This window comes from Oncorhynchus nerka, linkage group LG22 (genome assembly GCF_034236695.1).
Source record: "Oncorhynchus nerka isolate Pitt River linkage group LG22, Oner_Uvic_2.0, whole genome shotgun sequence".
In the NCBI taxonomy this organism is placed as follows: domain Eukaryota; kingdom Metazoa; phylum Chordata; class Actinopteri; order Salmoniformes; family Salmonidae; genus Oncorhynchus; species Oncorhynchus nerka.
The window spans coordinates 40,830,987-40,850,725 of record NC_088417.1 but is presented as its reverse complement, the minus strand read 5'-3'; the positions used below and the strand labels follow the sequence as shown (position 1 = coordinate 40,850,725).

The window sequence follows — 19,739 nt, the reverse complement described above, 5'->3', positions numbered from 1 at the left end:
TCATTTAAGATTTTGTTCACAAAAAGTATTTGTATAATCCACAGAATCCAAACATTACCCCATTGATTGTGTCTATTTGTCCTCACCTTTTTGGTCGAATAATTTACTAACTGGTCTCTTTCAATCGCTACCACTGTTATGCATATGCTTTAAATGCTTTAAAAATCATTTGGCTAACTCTTCCTACCTGCGAACACACACGAGACACCCACATCAATCAAACCACAGTCATGGCCACTAGCATTTCTTAAAGGGCAATTTCACCACTTTTCAACCTCATTTGCATTATGTCCAGCACAATACCAGTGTCAACATGTGAAAACAGTGCATTTCTATGTTTTGGAGAAAACAATATGATTAATTAATGTCCCATCATGCTTAGGGTCATGTATAAAAAAATATTGGGCAGGACATTATTTTGGCTACCATGGCCATGTCCCCATCCACAGGGCCATGTCCCCATCCACAGGGCCATGTCCCCATCCACAGGGCCATGTCCCCATCCACAGGGCCATGTCCCCATCCACAGGGCCATGTCCCCATAGGAGGACAATGCCCCCATCCACAGGGCACTGAATGGTTTGATGAGCATGAAAACTATGTAAACCATATGCCTTGGCCGTCTCATTCACCAGATTTCAACCCAATTGAATATTTAGGGGAGATTCTGGAGCGGCGCCTGAGACAGTGTTTTCTACCACCATCAACAAAATACCAAATGATGCGATTTCTTGCGGAAGATTGGTGACGCATCCCTTCAATAGAGTTCCAGACACTTATAGAATCTATATTAAGACAATTTGTGTTGGTATTTCCTTTATTTTGGCAGTTATCTGTATGTAGACACTGGTTTGGTGCTGGAAATGATGAATTTGAGGTTGAAAAGTGTCGGAATTGCCCTTAATGAACCAAATCTAAAACCAAGCCAAGTCAGGAAGTGCAGTTGCCCTTTTAAACCCTTACCGTGTAGCCTACCCATGTTTGCCCTCTGTGTGCCTTCCTTTGTTTGCTGAAATCCATACTTTTTAATAAAACGATAATAAAATACAACCACCGACTGTTTCCTCGTATCGACTGAGAGGGACTCGATGTCGTCGGAAGTACACTCCGCCCACTCTCGTCTCCGCTCAACTCTGTTGATGTGAAGTACATCGTGGAGTTGAGTTTGACAGATAATTAGCCAAGTAAAACTCAAACCAAACTGGTCTAAAGCAAACATTGCATCCATAATGTAATGTAATTTTTGCTTTAGATCTCTCTTGTCTTTTAATAAGCATGATTGTATGTCTTCTAGGGAAGAAAACCAAGTGAAGAATCCACAGATGACTCTGAGGTAAGATACTGTGTGCCAACTATGTATATGGCCCACTAATAAAAAGTGGAACATTTTGATTAATTTAGGCTGAATAATTGTAGAAAATGCATGTGCTGTCTGTGCATTTATTCTCTTCCCACCTGTAAACACACAACTTTTTTTTTCAGCAAAAAATAAGCAGATTTAGACATGTTATTATGCAATTTTACAGATGTTGTGAAAATCATCTGGGTTAACAGCAGAAGATAAAATGTCTGACCATGTCAGAGACGCACGCAGTTGTGAAGTACACTGTTGCACCACACCTTTTGATTCTGCATACGTTTGTATTATCCAGCTCCTGTAACTGTGCGTCTGGGAATCACTAAATAAAATATAGCATGTCAGACTGCTAGAGAGGGTGAGGAGCAGCCTGTCTTTAAATGATACAGAGAACGAAATGTAAGGAATAGCCAGTACATTGAGCAATTCCACCCCCTACTACTCCCCAAAGAAAAACCATTCCCGAATGGAGAAAGGAAATCTTCACCAGTAAATGAAAAGTCTGCCTGCCCCCTATCACCAGTCCACAAACAGAATCCTCTCGGCACACTAACACTCACAGGTAAACAAGCACCTGGGACTGCATGATTGTATGTCCCCCTCTGACTCGCTACAAGCCCCCGCTTATTTAGTTATTGTGGTGTAGCTTGCCCATTCGCTAGGCACCTGTCTCCGTGAGTGGGTTGTCAGTAGACCGACTTGATGAATGAAGTGAAGAGTGTAGCCTGTGTGCTGAAGGCTTTGCCAGAATGGCTAGATCGGAACCAAGTTACATACTCCCACCAGTCCCTTGGTTCATGCTCTTTAGACAGATTCACGTTCACTTGATTGTGTGACTTTCTGATCAGACCCTTGATTTTAGCATGCCCTACTAGACATTTAGCCTATATGAATATATATTCATTGAAATGGGGTGTTGTGGCAAAGTCTCATAAGTCTAACAAAAAGGAAATTTACCACCTTAACAAACATGAAAAATGGTGCCTGTAGACCTTCTATGGGGTGTAAATTTGTTTGTTCTGTGTTATAGCTTTGTAAAACTGTGACAAACGCCCATGCATTAGAAATTTCACAAGGGAATAAACAGGAAATAGACATACTGGTGTAAAGTGGGAAAGGATGGTTCTTGTAAATGACATTCTTTCCACACATTCTTGAACCCCCCCACCTTCTCACATAGTGCTTATAATAGCAGTCTTTGTTTTGTGTTGATGCACCATATATATGGCCACAGTCTATGCAGCATTGGTTATAAACTGGGTTATGGGGAATATTCAGGCTGTGACCGCAAATGTACCACAGGAGAATATGGCAGCAGCGCACATGCTTGGGGTTCCTAGGAGGGTTGTAATCAATTTATGTTCCTGGGACACTGTGGCACAGCCAGTAGAGAGGAAGGATGATCTGGTTACAGATGGAGAGTGGACTGGCCTTGGACATTTATTTGTGTATCTAGAAACATTTACCTTGCTGATAGTGAAAGGGAATTTTCTATGGAATTTTTGTATTGAATTTCCTACCTTGCTGATAGGGAATCTGAATTTGGTATTGAAATTCCCTATCAGCATGGTTAATGCATGAATCTGTGCCAGTGTAATATTCTGTGTATTATAGATTAATTATGCTGGATTGTTTTAACTGGATCCCTCTTTCAAACTAGGAAGAGGACAGCGAGGAGGAGCCTAAGCTGAAGTATGAGCGACTGGCCAATGGGGTGACTGAGATTCTCCAAAAGGATGCTGCCAGCTGTATGACTGTCCATGATAAGGTACAGGTCCTAACCTACCAGAGCTTTTCAGTCTAAACTACACTAGATTTCAAATGTCATTGTTTACGCACGTTTGATATATTCAATGTCGGTTAGCATTCTCTTTCTACAATATGGAGAGGCAGGCCATTTCTTTCTCACCCTCCACTCATCCCTTTCACTCAGGGAGGTACACATCAGCCGCTGCCGGCCATTTTCTTTATCCCTTTCTTATTTCCGTTTCTTATAGCTTTTTGCTCCCCTGTTCTCTTTTTGAACGTTTCTGTTTTTCAGCGGGCCATCTCTGAGCTGGATGGCTAATCGTTATGGCACCGAGTGCACTCATGCACGTCTGGGCAGAGGACGAGTCATACCTGGTTATATCTACTCACCTGATGTTTTATTAACCACTATTGATTTTCACTTTTTTTTTCTTTTTCTCTCCTCTCTTTGATCCTATAAAAAAAGCAATCCTGCCAGAGTGAGGGACATTGCTGTGTAGATTCCTATGCAATTCCACATTTTACCCGACTTCCCTTCTTGCCGGTGTTTTTGTGCTTGTGTACCACCTGCCAGCTATGCTACCTGTACTGTGACACAAACCCCCGACCCAGCCAACCCCCACCACCTTTAAAACCACCAACACTCCGCATTGCCTGATGTTGCCTCATATTTTCAGTGCCTGAATCGGAATTTAATTTGAACAATTCCATTCTAATAAATCCTTTTTAAAAGTCACTCCGCCTCGCAAGGTTGACCCCTTTTATTTATTTATTTTGGGGTATTTTATTTGGGGAGATTGCAGGGGCTCTGTCTGACATGCTCAGCTGTGCCTGTAAATATAAGCATTTCATTATAGGCTGCACTGAAGCATGGTGGGCTCACCGCACACACAGGGGAGGAAGGGGAGAGGGATTAGGGGGAGGGGCTCGAGCTGGGCCTATGTGGAAGAACGCACACTTAATCTAATGCCAAAAAGCCTCCCAGTTTTGATAATTTCTTGTCCCAGCGGACCTACACATACATTCTCTCTCTCTCTCACACACACTTCAACACACTCACATACTGTACAGAAGCAGGAAACGTGGGAAACCAGTTGCTGCTCTGTAGAAAATAATAGCTTTACGGTGGGCAGGAGAGGCGGTGGTTGGGTTGCTGGCGACGCGAGGAGAAGCCAGATGTACAGCGCATTTATTATGTTTAAGCGTTTTAATTTGAGAGACAAAATACCATTTCACACTGTCTGCTTTAATAAACAGGGTTTTTTCGCACCCTCTGTAATTTCACAGTTTTTGCCCCAGAGCCCACTGATTCCACCCCAGTACTCGCCTTCCCCAGCTATGCTAGACATAGTGCCTTTTTAATCCTCTTGCCTCAGCTTTCACCAGTAGTACACGTTTTTGCTAAACATTTTGAATTGTCCTAAAGATTAATCTCAGGTTCATTCCATTTCAGTTCCTTGCACTGGGCACTCACTTTGGGAAGGTTTTCCTTCTGGACATCCAAGGAAATCTGACTCAGAAGTTTGAAATTGTAAGTACTCAACTCAATTCCAAGTAATCACCTGCTCTCAGAACGTTCCCAGTCATTCTGTGTCAATGTTGTGGTTGTGGTCTCTCCTCAGAGTCCAGTGAAGATCAACCAGATCAGTCTGGATGAGAGTGGAGAGCATATGGGGATCTGCTCTGAGGACGGCAAGGTGAGATCATCTATCTGCTCCGAAACTGGTGGCCGTACAGAACGGGTGACACTCCACTGGGCACAGATGTCAATTCAACGTCTATTCCACATTAGTTCAACGTAAATTCATGGAAATTACGTGGAAACAATGTTGATTCAATTAGGGAATAGGGTGCCATTTGGAATGTAGCCTAGATCTCCATTAAGTGGCAAGGTATTCTGTGTAATGCGTTGAACATCACTTTGCATTTACCATGAAATTATACAATGTGTTGAACTCATTTCATCAATGCCAAAAGCAAAGGACATTCTTGTTCATATTTAGAATTGAATGGAACTACTCATATAAGTTTTACAAACCAGAAGCTTTATCTTCCTCATACCTGTTTACTTTCATAAATCTACGAATGTATAGGGTTTTGAACAAGCACATGTTCTAAGGGGAAAGACTCTCCCATCCATCTGTCTGCCTGGCTATCAGTCATCAGGTCTCTATGGATACCCTCTCAGTGCTCTCTACCTTCTTGTTATCGCTCCTCTCCTGATCATTATTACCATGCTTCATGGATCCTGCAGTCCAGATATGCTCTCTGATATCGCCTCCTCGCTCGCACTCCAGTTGCGAAACAAGATCTTGTCGCACAGAAAGTGGCGTTGACAATTAAAATCGACGCCGCTGCAGTTGTCCTTCCTCGGCCAACTCAGTTTGCCATTAATCTGTGTCAATCCCTTCAAATAATCCTGAGTCATCGATGGGATTGAAAATGGAGAGTGAAAAGGGCGTGATGTTTCTTTTTGTTCTTTTTTGACTCCCAGACAGTCAGGCTGTGGTACAGTGTAATTGTTACATAAGGTATTGCTGTAACTACAGTAACTGCGGCTGTGGTAAAGCCAAAGATTAGGATGCTCGTATCAGAGCACCAGAGGGTTCAGAGATTCAACCTGGCCACTAATTGGTGACCCAGTGGAAGGGTAGCAGTGATCCAATCAGTCTTGCTGTCCAGAACTCCCCCTGCATACACAAGAGTGCCTCAGAAACAGCTGCAAACACAGTACAGATTTATTTTTCTATACTGACATTCAACACTTTCTCTATTGCAGGTTCAAGTGTTTGGACTCTACACGAGGGAGGGCTTCCATGAGAACTTTGACTGTCCTGTCAAAGTAAGCTGATGTCAAATGCATGTACTTCTTTTAACTTCATACTTTTCGTTGAGAGTATATGTACGAGGTGGTATACTAATATATTCAGTGCATCTCAAGATGGGCCCCATCATTGCTTCTAAACTTGATGCGTTCTAAATGGATCCACTTGCCATGTTCTCCAGGTGGTGGCGTTACACCCTCGGTTCAGCAGTTCAAACTACAAACAATTTGTCACCGGAGGCAACAAGGTGAGATTGAAAGGTATTTTTTTCCCCCAATGTGATTACACTATATAGCCATCTCAACTGTGTTAGCAGTGTAGTTGAAAACTGTTGAGTGTTAGCTAATGTGGATAGAATATTAGCCATTTGTTTATCAAAATGAATTCATTTAGATTTTGTTCTTGTGAGCCTCCTCCTCCCTTGTGCTTGGCTGATGGCTGTGCACACACAATGTAGGCCTTTGCTGGGTGGTGTGAAAGGCTCTTACTTTCCCCTGTCTCTCTTCTGGAGTGCACTCCGGGGAGAACGGCCCATTTTCACAAAGTGCTGCTCGCTCAACAGTGTTTGAAAGGCAATGCTTCACAAGCACACCAAATAGATGTCATTATCAGGAAGGCCCATAGTCTTAGGGTCCTGGACAGGCAGGCACACAGCAGTTTCCTCTCTAATTTGTCTCAGACTCAGAGAAAAACTTGATATAATGTTCCCTTTTGAGTTACAAAAGCTGCAGTCTGCAGCATCACTTAGTATAAATGATTAAAATAGACTGAAAATCTGTACAGTACTGTATTTCAATGACCATTGGAGAGAGACAAAACAAGATGTATACATATCTACAGCACTGGTGAGAGAGAGCTTCTGGAATCATCCAATCCACCTTTCTTTTCTAAGGAAACGCTCATTGTTAGTGTAACCATTTTCTTTCAATTGGTACTGATTTCTTTCCTCTCCCTGTTCTCAAGACCCTCCATAAAGCACCCTGTGATGAAAATCAATAAGCCTCAACTGGAGCCACATCCTGTCAAAGGCAATTCAATTCTGTCTCCACAGTTCTGCCAGTGTTATATCCTCTCTTTGGAGAGAACTGTTAACATTTTCAGACTTTTTTTTTTTGAATTAGAGAGGCCGGGGCTCTCTCTCTCATCTCACTCCCCAGAACATAATACCTATGTGGTATTGTACATCCATCTGTATGACACTGAGAGATGTTTTTAAAGGGCCTGAAAGGCTTTTTATGTATATGGCCTTTGAGGTGACGTCTACATAATGACTGGAAAGTGTGACTACAGCCATCATTGTCTCAAAGCCATTGGCGAGAATCAAAGAGATTTCGAGAAATATGGTGAAGGCTTTGTATGTCAAACCTACTGAAGTAATCAGGAATGGATTTTGCCAGTCTTTTATTATGAAGGTGATCTGTGTTTCAAAGACCACATCTTTAATGCAATCTGTAGTTTTTCCTTCCACTTCTTTTGTCACATCATGTCACACACACTGATAGGCTAGTTGAATCATGTGAAGATGGATCATGTCTGCTCACTGACTTGAAGTAAGTTGGAAAACACAGTGTCTGTTTACTTAACATTTATGATAAAGTGAAACACAATCCTCCTGCTCTGGGTGGCCCACTGACACAGCAGATGACCCTCCTGTCCCTGTGCTCTACTGCCCTCTTGTGGTGGAAATGCAGAACCACAAACCACTGCTCCAAGGACACGATTGTTTGTCTGTTTTTGAAACTGGTGCTGATTTGGATATCATTGGTGACACACGTGATTCTGATGTGTGTTTTTTATTTAAATGTTGCCTTCCCAAGCTGCTGCTGTACGAGAAGAACTGGCTGAACCGCTGGAAGACGTCCACTCTGCACGAGGGGGAGGGCACCATCACTAACGTCCAATGGAGGGCCAATCTCATTGCCTGGGCCAACAATATGGTAAGTAAGGAGAACCGTCAAAGCTGCAGATACGTGGCAACAAGAAACACGGCGATTAGTTTGTGGTTTTAATTTACATTTATATATTTAATCATTATGATGATGATTTACTTTATTGTATATGTTAGGATTTTTATTGCATCTTATAGCATGTCAACTTACATAGATTAGTGCATGGGACGTACACATAGTGAACATGCTCTGTTTGTCTTGGTCTCTTCCAGGGGGTGAAGATTTATGACATCAGCACCAAACAGCGAATCACCAACGTCCTGCGGGATAACGTCAGCCTGCGGCCTGATATGTACCCCTGCAGTCTGTGCTGGAAAGACAACTCCACCCTCATCATCGGTTGGGGCTCCTCTATTAAGATCTGTGTTGTGAAGGAGAGGGGCCACACAGAGTTGAGAGACCTTCCTAGCCGTTATGTGGAAATTGGTGAGAACATGTAGTGTATTGTTAGATAACAAAAATGTTTTGTGGAACTTTTAATGTAATATAATGTGGGGGTAAGAGCATTAGTTTGGAGTTGTAGTAATGTGGGTTTCTTCTCTCTTGTAGTGTCTGCGTTTGAAACGGAGTTCTTCATCAGTGGCCTGGCGCCTCTAGCAGACCAGCTGGTCACCCTGTACTTTGTGAAGGAGAACTCTGATCACATGGTAATGTTTGGTTAGAAACAGTAGATATGTTGCATGATGGAATGGCTTAAGCGGTCACAGCCATGGTATTTAAATGTTGATATTGTCTGTATGTGTGTGCGTGTGTGCGTTTGTCTGAAGTAAAAGTATTCACACCCATTTGACCTTTTCCACATTTTGTTGTGTTACAGCCTGAATGTAAAATGGATTCAAATGTGAGATTTTGTCACTGTTCTACACACAATACCACATAATGTCAAAGTGAAAAGATATATATATTTTTTTTTAATGAAAAGCTGAAATGTCTTCAGTCAAGTATTCGTCACCATTGTTATGGCTGTCCTAAGTAAGTTCAGGAGTAAATATCACATAATAAATTGCATGGACACATTCTGTATTCCATAATAGTGGTTAACATGACGTTTTAATGACTACCCCCACCTCAAGCACCGATTCAGCCACAAAGACCAGGGAGGTTTTCCAATGCCTTGCAAAGAAGGGCACTGATTGGTAGATGTCTAAAAAAAAAATGAAAATAAAGCAGACAGTGAATGTCCCTTTGAGCATGGTTTAAGTTATAAATATACTTTGGATGGTCTATCAATACATGCATCCTTCCTAACTCAGTTACCGGAGAGGAAGGAAACCGCTCAGGGATTTCACCATGAGGCCAATGGTGGTTTTAAAACCGTTACAGAGTTTAATGATTGTGATATGAGAATTGAGGATGGATCAACAACATGGTAGTTATTCCACAATACTAACTTAAATGACAGAGTGAAAATAAAATATGCATCCTGTTTGCAACACTTAAGTAATACTGCAAAAAAAAAATGGCAAAGAAATGTACTTTTTGTCTTGAATAAAAAAGGTTATGTTTGTGGCATATTGTCAAGCACGGTGGTGGCTGCATAATATTACGGGTATGCTTATCATCTGCAAGGAGAAGGGAGATTTTTAGGATAAAAATAAACGGAAAAGAGCTAAGCACAGGCAAAATCCTAGAGGAAAAACCAGGTTCTGAATGCTGGAAGACCAATCCACCTTTCAGCAAGACAAAACCTTAAACACAAGGCCAAATCTAAACTGAAGTTGCTTACCAAGACGTAATTGAATTGCTCCTGAGCTACTGTTTTGACTTAAGTCGGCTTGACTTGAAAATGGCTGTCTAGCTATTATCAACAACCAACTTGACAGTACTTGAAGAATAAAATTTTAAAAAGAATGGCAAATATTGTACAATCCAGGTGTGCAAAACTATTAGAGACTTGCCCCCAAAAACTCACATCTGTAATCGCAGTGATTGCCAAAGGCGTTTCTAATATTGACTCGGGGGTGAATGCTCTTCTAATCAGGATATATTAGTGTTTTATTTTTCATAAATAACGTTTTTTAATGTTATTTATGAGTAGATCATGAACAAAAAATGACAAATCCATTTCAATCCCACTTTGTAATAAAAAAATAAAGTTTGGTATATGAGTACTTTCTGAAGGCACTTTGTATACCATTTGTGTGTGTGAGATCAGGAGGAGGAGTTCCGAGCGCGGCCTTGTCTGGACATCATCCAGCCTCTTCCAGAGGGCTATGAGGAAATCTCATCAGATGCCCTGACCGTCCGCAACTTCCAGGAGAACGAGTGTCGAGACTACCGACTGGGTGAGCCAATCAGAAAAGCCCCGGCAAACACTACTCAGTGACACTCTGTATTTACAGATGATTCTAGCTACTATAAACTACTGTGCAGGATATATCATGTACTAAAGATCATTCCAGCATTCTCATGTGTCAACAGAACATTCCGAGGGAGAATCCCTCTACTACATCATCAGCCCTAAAGACATTGTGGTGGCCAAAGAGAGAGACCAAGATGACCACATTGACTGGCTGCTGGACAAGAAGAAGTATGAGGTTGGTGTTATAATCGTCCAATCAAGCAGACTTCATGTGGGAACTTCGTATTATGCTGCGATATATCATCTGTGTTCAGTACTAATGCATTATAACTGTCAGCTGTTACCGTGTTACCAAAACGTATTTTCTCTCTCACAGGAAGCTCTGATGGCTGCCGAGATCAGCTTCAAGAACATTAAACGCCATGAAGTCCAGGTACTGTATAGGCATTGGACATGTCAAGTGCTATTCCTTCCCAGAATAGTGCAATTCCTTGCTGTTCATGTGTTATTCCTACTCCTATTTTGCCTACATGTATGTATTTGACCAAATCCCAACCCACTTCAGCAAAGTAACAGTATGAATATTACCTTTCACACCCGACCATACCTACTGCTAACCTTAAACTGCAGAGGACACATCGCCTGTGCGCCTGTCCCCTCATACAGATTATCTCATGTCTCACACACGCCTCATTGGCTCTCTTTTTTTCTTACTAAAATAATCGGGTTACCTTTTAAAATGTCTTTCCTGGCCCAAGGATTATGAACAGTTTGTATTGCTCTTTCTGGAATGTCGTTGTTCCTTGGATGGAAGGCTAGACCTCTTTAAAAATATATATATATATATAAAAATTCAAACCATGTCCTAACTTACTTACAAGCATTTTATGGGTTTAAAAAAACAACTTTGGGAGCCAGTCAATGCAGTACTTTTTACTGTGTTTCACCCATTTACTTAATGGGTTGAACCCAAGTAGCATCTGACCAGAGTATTCAACCTGTAGTACTTAAATACTATTTGCGTTTACCAAAATGAGCTCATAGTATTGGTTAAAGTGCAGACTGTCAGCTTTAATTTGAGTGTATTTTTATCCATATGGGTGAGCTGTTTTGAAATTAGTACACTTTTTGTGCATAGTCCCCCCCCAGTTTAGGGGACCGAAAGTATTGGGACAAATTCACGTATGCGTATTAAAGTACAAAAAGTTGAGTTTTTAGTCCTGTATTCATAGTACACAATGACTAAATCAAGCGTTTCACTAGAAACATTTGTTGGATGCATTTGCTGCTTGTTTAAGGTTGTGTTTCAGATTTTTTTTGGTGAAATCCAATTTGATTTGTCACATGCGCCGAATACAACAGGTGTAGACCTTACAGCGAAATGCTTACTTACAAGCCCTTAACCAACAATGCAGTTTTTAAGAAAATACCACAATAAAAGTAAGAGATAAGAAAAACAAATAACTAAAGAGCAGCAGTAAATAACAATAGCAGGGCAATATACAGGGGGTACCGGTACAGAGTCAATGTGCGGGGGCACTGGTGTTGAGGTCATTTGGGTAATTATGTACTTGCAGGTAGGGTTATTAAAGTGGCAATGCATAGATAATAACAGCGAGTGGGGGGGTGGTGGGGGGGTGCAAATAGTCTGGGTAGCCATTTGATTAGCTGTTCAGGAGTCTTATGGCTTGGGCTAAAAGCTGTTTAGAAGCCTCTTGGACCTAGACTTCACGCTCCGGTACCGTTTTGCCGTGCGGTAGCAGAGAGAAGAGTCTATGACTAGGGTGGCTGGAGTCTTTGACAATTTTTAGGGCCTTCCTCTGACACCACCTGGAATAGAGGTCCTGGATGGCAGGGAGCTTGACCCCGGTGATGTACTGAGTCGTATGCACTACCCTCTGTAGTGCCTTGCGGTCGGAGGTTGAGCAGTTGCCATACCAGGCAGTGATGCAACCCGTCAGGATGCTCTTGATGGTGCAGCTGTAAAACGTTTTGAGGATCTGAGGACCCATGCCAAATCTTTTCAGATTTAGTGAGAGGGAATAGGTTTTGTTGTGCCCTCTTCACGATTGTCTTGGTGTGCTTGCACCATGTTAGTTTGTTGGTGATGTGGATGCCAAGGAACTTGAAGCTCTCAACCTGGACCACTACAGCCCCGTCGATGAGAATGGGGGCGTGATCGGTCCTCTTTTTCCTGTAGTCCACAATCCATCTCCTTGATCACGTTGAGGGAGAGGTTGTTGTCCTTGCACCACACGGTCAGATCTCTGACCTCCTCCCTATAGGCCGTCTCATCGTTGTCGGTGATCAGGCCTACCACTGTTGTCATCAGCATGATGGTGTTGGAGTTGTTACATACCCTTACCACATGGGGGCGGCCCATCAGGAAATCTAGGATCCAGTTGCAGAGAGAGGTGTTTAGTTCCAGAGTCCTTAGCTTATTGATGAGCTTCGAGGGCACTATGGTGTTGAACGCTGAGCTGTAGTCAATGAATAGCATTCTCACATAGGTGTTCCTTTTGTTCAGGTGGGAAAGGGCAGTGTGGAGTGCAATATAGATTACATCATCTGCAGATTTGTTAGTGCGGAATGCAAATTGGAGTGGGTCTAATTGGAGTGGGTCTGGGATAATGGTGTTGATGTGAGCCATGACCAGCCTTTCAAAGCATTTCATGGCTACAGAAGTGAGTGCTACGGGTCGGTAGTCATCTAGGCAGGTTTCCTTAGTGTTCTTGGGCACAGGGACTATGGTGGTCTGCTTGAAACATGTTGGTATTACAGACTCAGACAGGGAGAGGTTGAAAATGTCAGTGAAGACACTTGCCAGTTGGTCAGTGCATGCTTGGAGTACACATCCTGGTAATCCGTCTGGCCCAGTGGCCTTGTGAATGTTGACCTGTTTAAAGGTCTTAATCACATCTTCTGCGGAGAGCGTGATCACACAGTCATCCGGAACAGCTAATGCGCTCATGCATGTTTCAGTGTTACTTGCCTTGAAGCGAGCATAGAAGTTATTTTACTCGTCTGGTAGGCTCGTGTCACTGGGCAGCTCTTGGCTGTGCTTCCCTTTGTAGTCTGTGATAGTTTGCAAGCCCTGCCACATCCGACGAGCGCCGGAGCCGGTGTAGTACGATTCGATCTTAGTCCTATATTGACGCTTTGCTTGTTTGATGGTTTGTCAGAGGGCATAGCGGAATTTCTTAGAAGCTTCTGGGTTAGAGTCCCTCTCATTGAAAGTGGCAGCTCTACCCTTTAGCTAAGTGTGAATGTTGCCTGTAATCCATGGCTTCTGGTTGGGGTATGTACGTACAGTCACTGTGGGGACGACGTCCTCGATGCACTTATTGATGAAGCCAATGACTGATGTGGTGTACTCCTCAATGCCATCGGAAGAATCCCGGAACATATTCCAGTCTGTGTTTGCAAAACAGTCCTGTAGTTTAGCATGTGCTTCATTTATAGACCGTGTCACTGGTGCTTCCTGCTTTTAATCTGAGCTTGTAAGCAGGAATCAGGAGGATAGAGTTATGGTCAAATTTGAGAAATGGAGGGTGAGGTAAATCATGTACTGTGTCATTTTGGAGTCACTTTTATTGTAAAATAAGAATAGAATACAGTATGTTTCTCAACACTTCTGCATTAATGTGGATGCTGCCATGACTACAGATAATCCGGAATGAATCGTGAATAATGATGAGTGAGAAAGTTATAGATGCACAAATATAGTTTCTCCCAAAAATGCTCACCTCCCCAGTTCTTGTAATGTTGAGCGGTGAGCATGTCTTGGGGGTTTTGATGTTTGTGCATCTAACTTTCTCACTCATCATTATTCACGATTCAGTCAGGATTATCCGTAAGCATGGTAGCATCCACCAAATACGGAACTTTTTACAACTTTAATACACATACAAGTGAATTTGTCCCCTAAGTTGGGGGGGCTTATGTACAAAAAGTGCTGTAATTTCTAAACGATTCACCTGATATGGATTAAAGCTGACTGTCTGCACTTTAACCTCAGTCATTATCATTTCAAATCCAAACTGCTGGGGGGAAAAAATGGTCACTTTCCCAATACTTTTGTAGTCCACTGCATGTCTTCAAGCCTTGACACATTGCGATCCCTTAGTTGTCTAATTTTCAACGAAGATCTAAGACCTCTACTTTCTTCACTTTAAGTTAGATGGGGCTGTGATTTTACAGGATTTCTTGACATTAATAATGACTTACAGATCTGTTGAGGTCAAGGAAAAGAATGAAGTAGATTTTTGGAAACAACATTTGATGAAATTACAGAGGATACAGTCCATTACTCATGTTGTGTTCCCTCATGGAGTGTCTTTTCTTTTGTAATCAGAAAATTGGGATGGCCTACATCAATCACCTGGTGGAGAAAGGTGACTATGACACCGCTGCCAGGTACTTCAGCCTTTTAGTTATTTCAGTTTAGTGTTTCTTCTGCAAAATACCAGGGTAAGGAGTAGATGTGGTGATTATTTTCTCTCTGTCTCGCTCTCTCTCTGTCTCGCTCTCTCTCTCTCTCTCGTGTTCTCTCTCTCTCTCTGTCTCTCTCTCTCTCTCTCTCTCTCTCTCGTGTTCTTTTAAGTCCAGGAAGTGTCAGAAGGTGCTGGGAAAAAACATGGAACTCTGGGAGAATGAGGTGTACAGGTTTAAAACCATTGGGCAGTTGAAGGTGAGTCGGGCCACATTGTGACCTTGCAACTTGTGGGAAATTATGGCATTAGAGACTTTGAGCAAGTTTTGGAATGAACAATACTCTCAGTATTGCCCTCAGTATTAACTGTTGTAATTCTCTGTATCGTTTTCTTTCCCTCATGTAACTCCCTCCCATCTCTCTCCTTTTGTTTTCCCACCTCTCCTCCTGTCTCTGCATCTTCAGGCCATCAGTCAGTACTTGCCTAGAGGGGACCTGCGTCTCAGACCTGCCATCTATGAGATGATCTTACACGAGTTTCTAAAGTCAGACTATGAGGTATGTCTGTCTGTTCCTGATGGTCTGGTGGTCTTCTTACTGCCTTACGTTATAACTCGTATTATAACAAGTACTCAAGAAGAACCAAATTTAATAGCATTAACCAAGCCTCTCTCTGCAACCTCTTTCTCCAAGGGCTTTGCCACCTTGATCCGTGAGTGGCCAGGAGAGCTCTACAATAACATGACCATTGTTCAGGCAGTCACCGACCACCTCAAGAAGGACCCCATGAACAGCACCTTGCTCACCACACTGGCTGAACTGTGAGTGACTCCATACTGGTTTGAGCATTTTGATTGACTTCATTACCTCTCTATTGCTGAAATGCTTATTTTCCTCTTTTTATATATATATATATATATATATATATATATATAGTACCACTAAGCTGTGTGTTTCGTCTGTCCATGCAGGTATACATATGACCAGCGGTATGACCGAGCCCTGGAGATCTACCTGAGACTGAGGCATAAAGATGTTTACCAGCTGATCCACAAACACGACCTCTTCTCCTCCATAGAAGACAAGATTGTGCTCCCTCATGGACTTTGATAAAGAGGTGATTCGCCAGCACATGCACAATTGTTTTATTAAGTAGACTCCTTACTGTATCATAGGACCTTGCTACTGTTTTAAGGCTGTGTTATGCGTATAATTGTCCTTACTTGAATAGTAATATCAACTTGTCTTTTTTGAAAGTCTGTTTTTGACTGCTTTAAACTGTGCAAAAGTCATGGAAACCCTCCGTCTTGAGTCCTTGTGCCTTATACACACAGCTCTTATTGCATTTGGATTGTCTGGCCACAAAGGTCATAAGTCACTTTGTGTGTCTCTTTCTCTGAAGAATGGCCTTTTCATTTGTGTTGTCAGAAAGCTGTCGACATGCTCCTGGATAACGAAGACAAAATATTGGTATGTGTACTTGGCTTCCCTTAATCTTTCTTGGGGAGTTTGAAATGAAAGCACATGCTGTTCGCTAATGATGTTTCTGTCTTCAATGTTAATACAGATTGACAGAGTGGTGGAGGAACTCAGGGACAGGCCTGAGCTGCTACACATTGTGAGTCACACAAGTTCTTTAGTGATACGTTTTTAATTTCCTATGATTATCTTGATTTGAAAATTGTGTTTAACATGGCATTTCACCTCCTTCTCTCAGTATCTCCACAAACTATTCAAGAGGGACCACCACAAGGGTCAGCGGTACCATGAGAGACAAATTGGCCTATATGCTGAATACGATCGGCCCAACCTACTGCCATTCCTGAGAGACAGCATCCACTGCCCACTAGAAAAGGTACTGAGACACTTTCAAAACTGTGTGCTCAAATACAATTTTTTATTTTATTTATTTCACCTTTATTTAACCAGGTAGGCCAGTTGAGAACAAGTTCTCATTTACAACTGCGACCTGGCCAAGATAAAGCAAAGCAGTGCGACACAAACAACAACACAGAGTTACACATGGAATGAAGTACATTTCTTCGAATTTAGATCTATATTATCTTATCATGCATGTCAGATTACTACAATAGAAGAAGAATTAATCATCTTACTTTTGAAACTCAAGTGTGTTGCAACTGCCTTCCCTATCTTTTTTAGGCTCTGGAAATTTGTCAGGAGAGAAGCTTTGTGGAGGAAACTGTCTTCCTGCTCAGTAAGTGTCCCCTTACAGTTTCTGTGACATTAACGTTACTGAATAAACCATTATAACTGGTTAGAAATGCTCATAAGTGCTTTATAACTGGATAGAAATGCTTTTAGATCGGGGGACAAGCTTGAACTATACCTCCATCCAGTCAGGTAACTAATAGCATTTGGTCTGAGGAAACTGACCCACTGTAACTTGTCCTTCATAGGCAGAATGGGGAACTGTAGACGGGCTCTTCAGATGATCATGGAGGAACTGGAGGATGTGGACAAGGCCATAGAGTTTGCCAAGGAGCAGGATGACGCTGAGCTGTGGGAGGATCTCATCTCGTATTCCATCGATAAGCCACGTAAGTCACGTGAATACAGAAGCACTTTCAAATGATCAGGCCTACTGCATAGTGTTTCCACAGGTGTCATTTTAAGTTTCTGTCTTTTTCCTCTCTCAAGCCTTCATTACTGGTCTCCTCAATAACATTGGGACACATGTGGATCCCATTTTACTCATCCACCGCATAAAGGAGGGCATGGAGATTCCTAACCTCAGAGACTCACTGGTCAAGATCCTCCAAGACTACAACCTGCAGGTAGCCTAGCGGTTAGAGCGTTGGGCCAGTATCCGAAAGGTCACTAGTTCGAATCCCTGACCCGACATGGTGAAAAATATGTGCCCTTGAGCAATGCACTTACCCCTAATTACTCCAGGGTCGCCGTTGATAATGGATGACCCTGTCCGTGACCCCACTCTGAGGGTGTCTCGGGATAGTGGCATATGCAAAAAACACATTTCCAATGAAATATGATAAATATATCATTATCATATGTCAAAACATCAGCCATCACATAGTGTACCTAGAATATCACTGTAACAACAGCCTTGCCTCTGAAACGTTTTTGTTTCACTGTCTCTCAGATCTTGCTCCGGGAGGGTTGTAAGAAGATCTTGGTGGCTGACTCGCTGTCACTGCTCCAGAAGATGCATAGGACTCAGATGAGAGGGGTCAGGGTGGATGGTGGGTAGTTGTTTTTGTGTGTGGATGTGCAAACTGTTGGAACATAATGACTTCGTTAAGCATTCGTTTTGATGTGTTTCATTGTTTGTTTGAATTGTTGATTTCTTTTTCAGAAGAGAACATCTGTGAATCCTGTCACGCTTCAATATTACCATCAGGTGGGCTTACCTTATTAAGCATTAGACAGTATAATGTTGCATATTCATATATAGTGTCTACACTTTAGTATTATAATTGGGATGCTTCTTACCATCATTGAATTTGAAGCTATTCAAAACACCTGCGTTCATGTTTTGCTCCTTTGATGTAGATATGGCCCAGAACTTCAGTGTGGTGGTCTTCCACTGCAGACACATGTTCCACAAGGAGTGTTTACCTTCTCCTGGAACGGTAAGTATCTACCCAATCTCCTTTCATCCCCCTCTCTTCCTCACTTCATATAGAGTATGGACTTTCAGATGAGAGCAGCAGATTTCCTGCCTAATATGGCTTTTGCCTTTTCTCTTCTTTCAGATTCCTGGGGTCCAGTTTTGCAACATCTGCAGTGCGAAGCGGAGAGGGCCAGGAAGTGGAATACTGGAGATGAAGAAGTAACAGGAAATGCTCACCTTCCCATGCCATCACTTCATCTTTCCCCAATTGGAGTGAATGGTAATCTCTGGGTTGATAGATTTTAGCTTATTCCTCTGTCACAGTATGCTCTGTTGTATCAAATGCATAATATGTTGTAATGTTAAAGGTAGACTCCGTGATATGACATGGAGGCGGAAAGTAAACAGCATAGTGGGTCAATGTCCGCAACAACTAAGAGCATTGAAGTACGAGGTACTTCTCTGCTGTTTTGGCTCCCTGGCTACAAGGCTGTAATCGTGTGACGCGAACCCGTGCACATGCGCAGAAACTGTGTGACCGTGTGAGAGCACAGTCTTGCATCTCACTCATTCCAATATTTGTGATGCTGCCTGTGGCCACTTCATTTCGTTGAGTCTACCTTTAACTGTTACTAAAATAAAATAAGAAATGCTGCTCTATTTCCTCTTAATTCACTTCTTGCAATTTGCTTTGAACCTCAATGATCAATGAATTTAGGATTCCAAATAAAAGGCTTTTGAAATCTCAATGTGTGTTAAAAGTGATCTCTAATTTCCACTGTAGCTCATTAAATAATATACTGTATTTAGTAATGGACCTACAAATTCTCTACAAGAATGACAAGACTTTTGGTCTTCAGTGACATTACATTTCTTGGAAGGTATCACTTGTTCTATTGAGGACTACACTCTGCTTAGATAACATGGCCTTGTCTACACCATCTTCAAACAATATTTTAGTAGGATATCCTTTTCTTGTAGATCTGTCCAATGACTTTGTCAAATGAGTAGCCCTTATAGCATTTTTCATGGGTATCTCTTAGATTTGATCAGTCGTGCTCTGAAAACTGACAAAGAAAAACAAAGACGAAGCAGCTGTTTTACAAGTGGGATGCATTGTTGAGCGCTAAATCCTGAGGCGTTCGTACTGATTGTGCGGAGATTGTGACAGCCGGTTAAATGGCGTCCCTTGAGAGGGCAAGAACCAGATTTATGTCAGAAGTGCAGTATTCTCATAAAGAGACATACTTGTAATATGGAGGGAAAGAGGTGGAAGAGAGAGGAAGAGGGTGAGCTTGAGTTGGCTAATAATGGCAAAAAAAGGGAGATGATTTGTTAAAAGAAGAATAGTAGAAAGTGTAAGCAGAGCGAGCTATACGCCGTATTGAAGACCGGAGGAGACATGGAAGTGAATGAGGGCGAAATATCGGAGGTGGTAGGTGTGAGGTTTTTGGAATCCGAGGGTCAGGATAAAGATTGGTCTGTGACAGTAGCAGTGACATTGTTTTTTCTCTCAAGGAAAGGGTGCCATTG

The 19,739-nt window shown here is 42.2% G+C and overlaps 1 protein-coding gene across 1 annotated transcript in view; it reads left to right on the top strand.

Moving 5' to 3' along the window:
• The window catches only part of LOC115105176 (vacuolar protein sorting-associated protein 41 homolog), a 28,997-nt gene extending 10,042 nt beyond the window's left edge, over nucleotides 1–18,955 (top strand). Inside the window, 28 exon segments of the mRNA XM_029626867.2 lie at nucleotides 1,295–1,333; nucleotides 3,018–3,125; nucleotides 4,560–4,637; nucleotides 4,729–4,803; nucleotides 5,886–5,948; nucleotides 6,113–6,178; nucleotides 7,749–7,868; nucleotides 8,093–8,306; nucleotides 8,430–8,527; nucleotides 10,036–10,165; nucleotides 10,302–10,417; nucleotides 10,559–10,615; nucleotides 14,537–14,598; nucleotides 14,791–14,872; nucleotides 15,080–15,172; nucleotides 15,308–15,435; nucleotides 15,586–15,709; nucleotides 15,711–15,731; nucleotides 16,043–16,084; nucleotides 16,182–16,232; nucleotides 16,332–16,469; nucleotides 16,775–16,829; nucleotides 17,032–17,172; nucleotides 17,273–17,409; nucleotides 17,736–17,835; nucleotides 17,949–17,993; nucleotides 18,146–18,225; nucleotides 18,349–18,955. Of these exon segments, the coding sequence (XP_029482727.1) occupies nucleotides 1,295–1,333; nucleotides 3,018–3,125; nucleotides 4,560–4,637; nucleotides 4,729–4,803; nucleotides 5,886–5,948; nucleotides 6,113–6,178; nucleotides 7,749–7,868; nucleotides 8,093–8,306; nucleotides 8,430–8,527; nucleotides 10,036–10,165; nucleotides 10,302–10,417; nucleotides 10,559–10,615; nucleotides 14,537–14,598; nucleotides 14,791–14,872; nucleotides 15,080–15,172; nucleotides 15,308–15,435; nucleotides 15,586–15,709; nucleotides 15,711–15,731; nucleotides 16,043–16,084; nucleotides 16,182–16,232; nucleotides 16,332–16,469; nucleotides 16,775–16,829; nucleotides 17,032–17,172; nucleotides 17,273–17,409; nucleotides 17,736–17,835; nucleotides 17,949–17,993; nucleotides 18,146–18,225; nucleotides 18,349–18,429 (2,544 nt within the window). The 3' untranslated portion in view covers nucleotides 18,430–18,955.
• The last annotated feature ends 784 nt before the right edge of the window (nucleotides 18,956–19,739 follow it).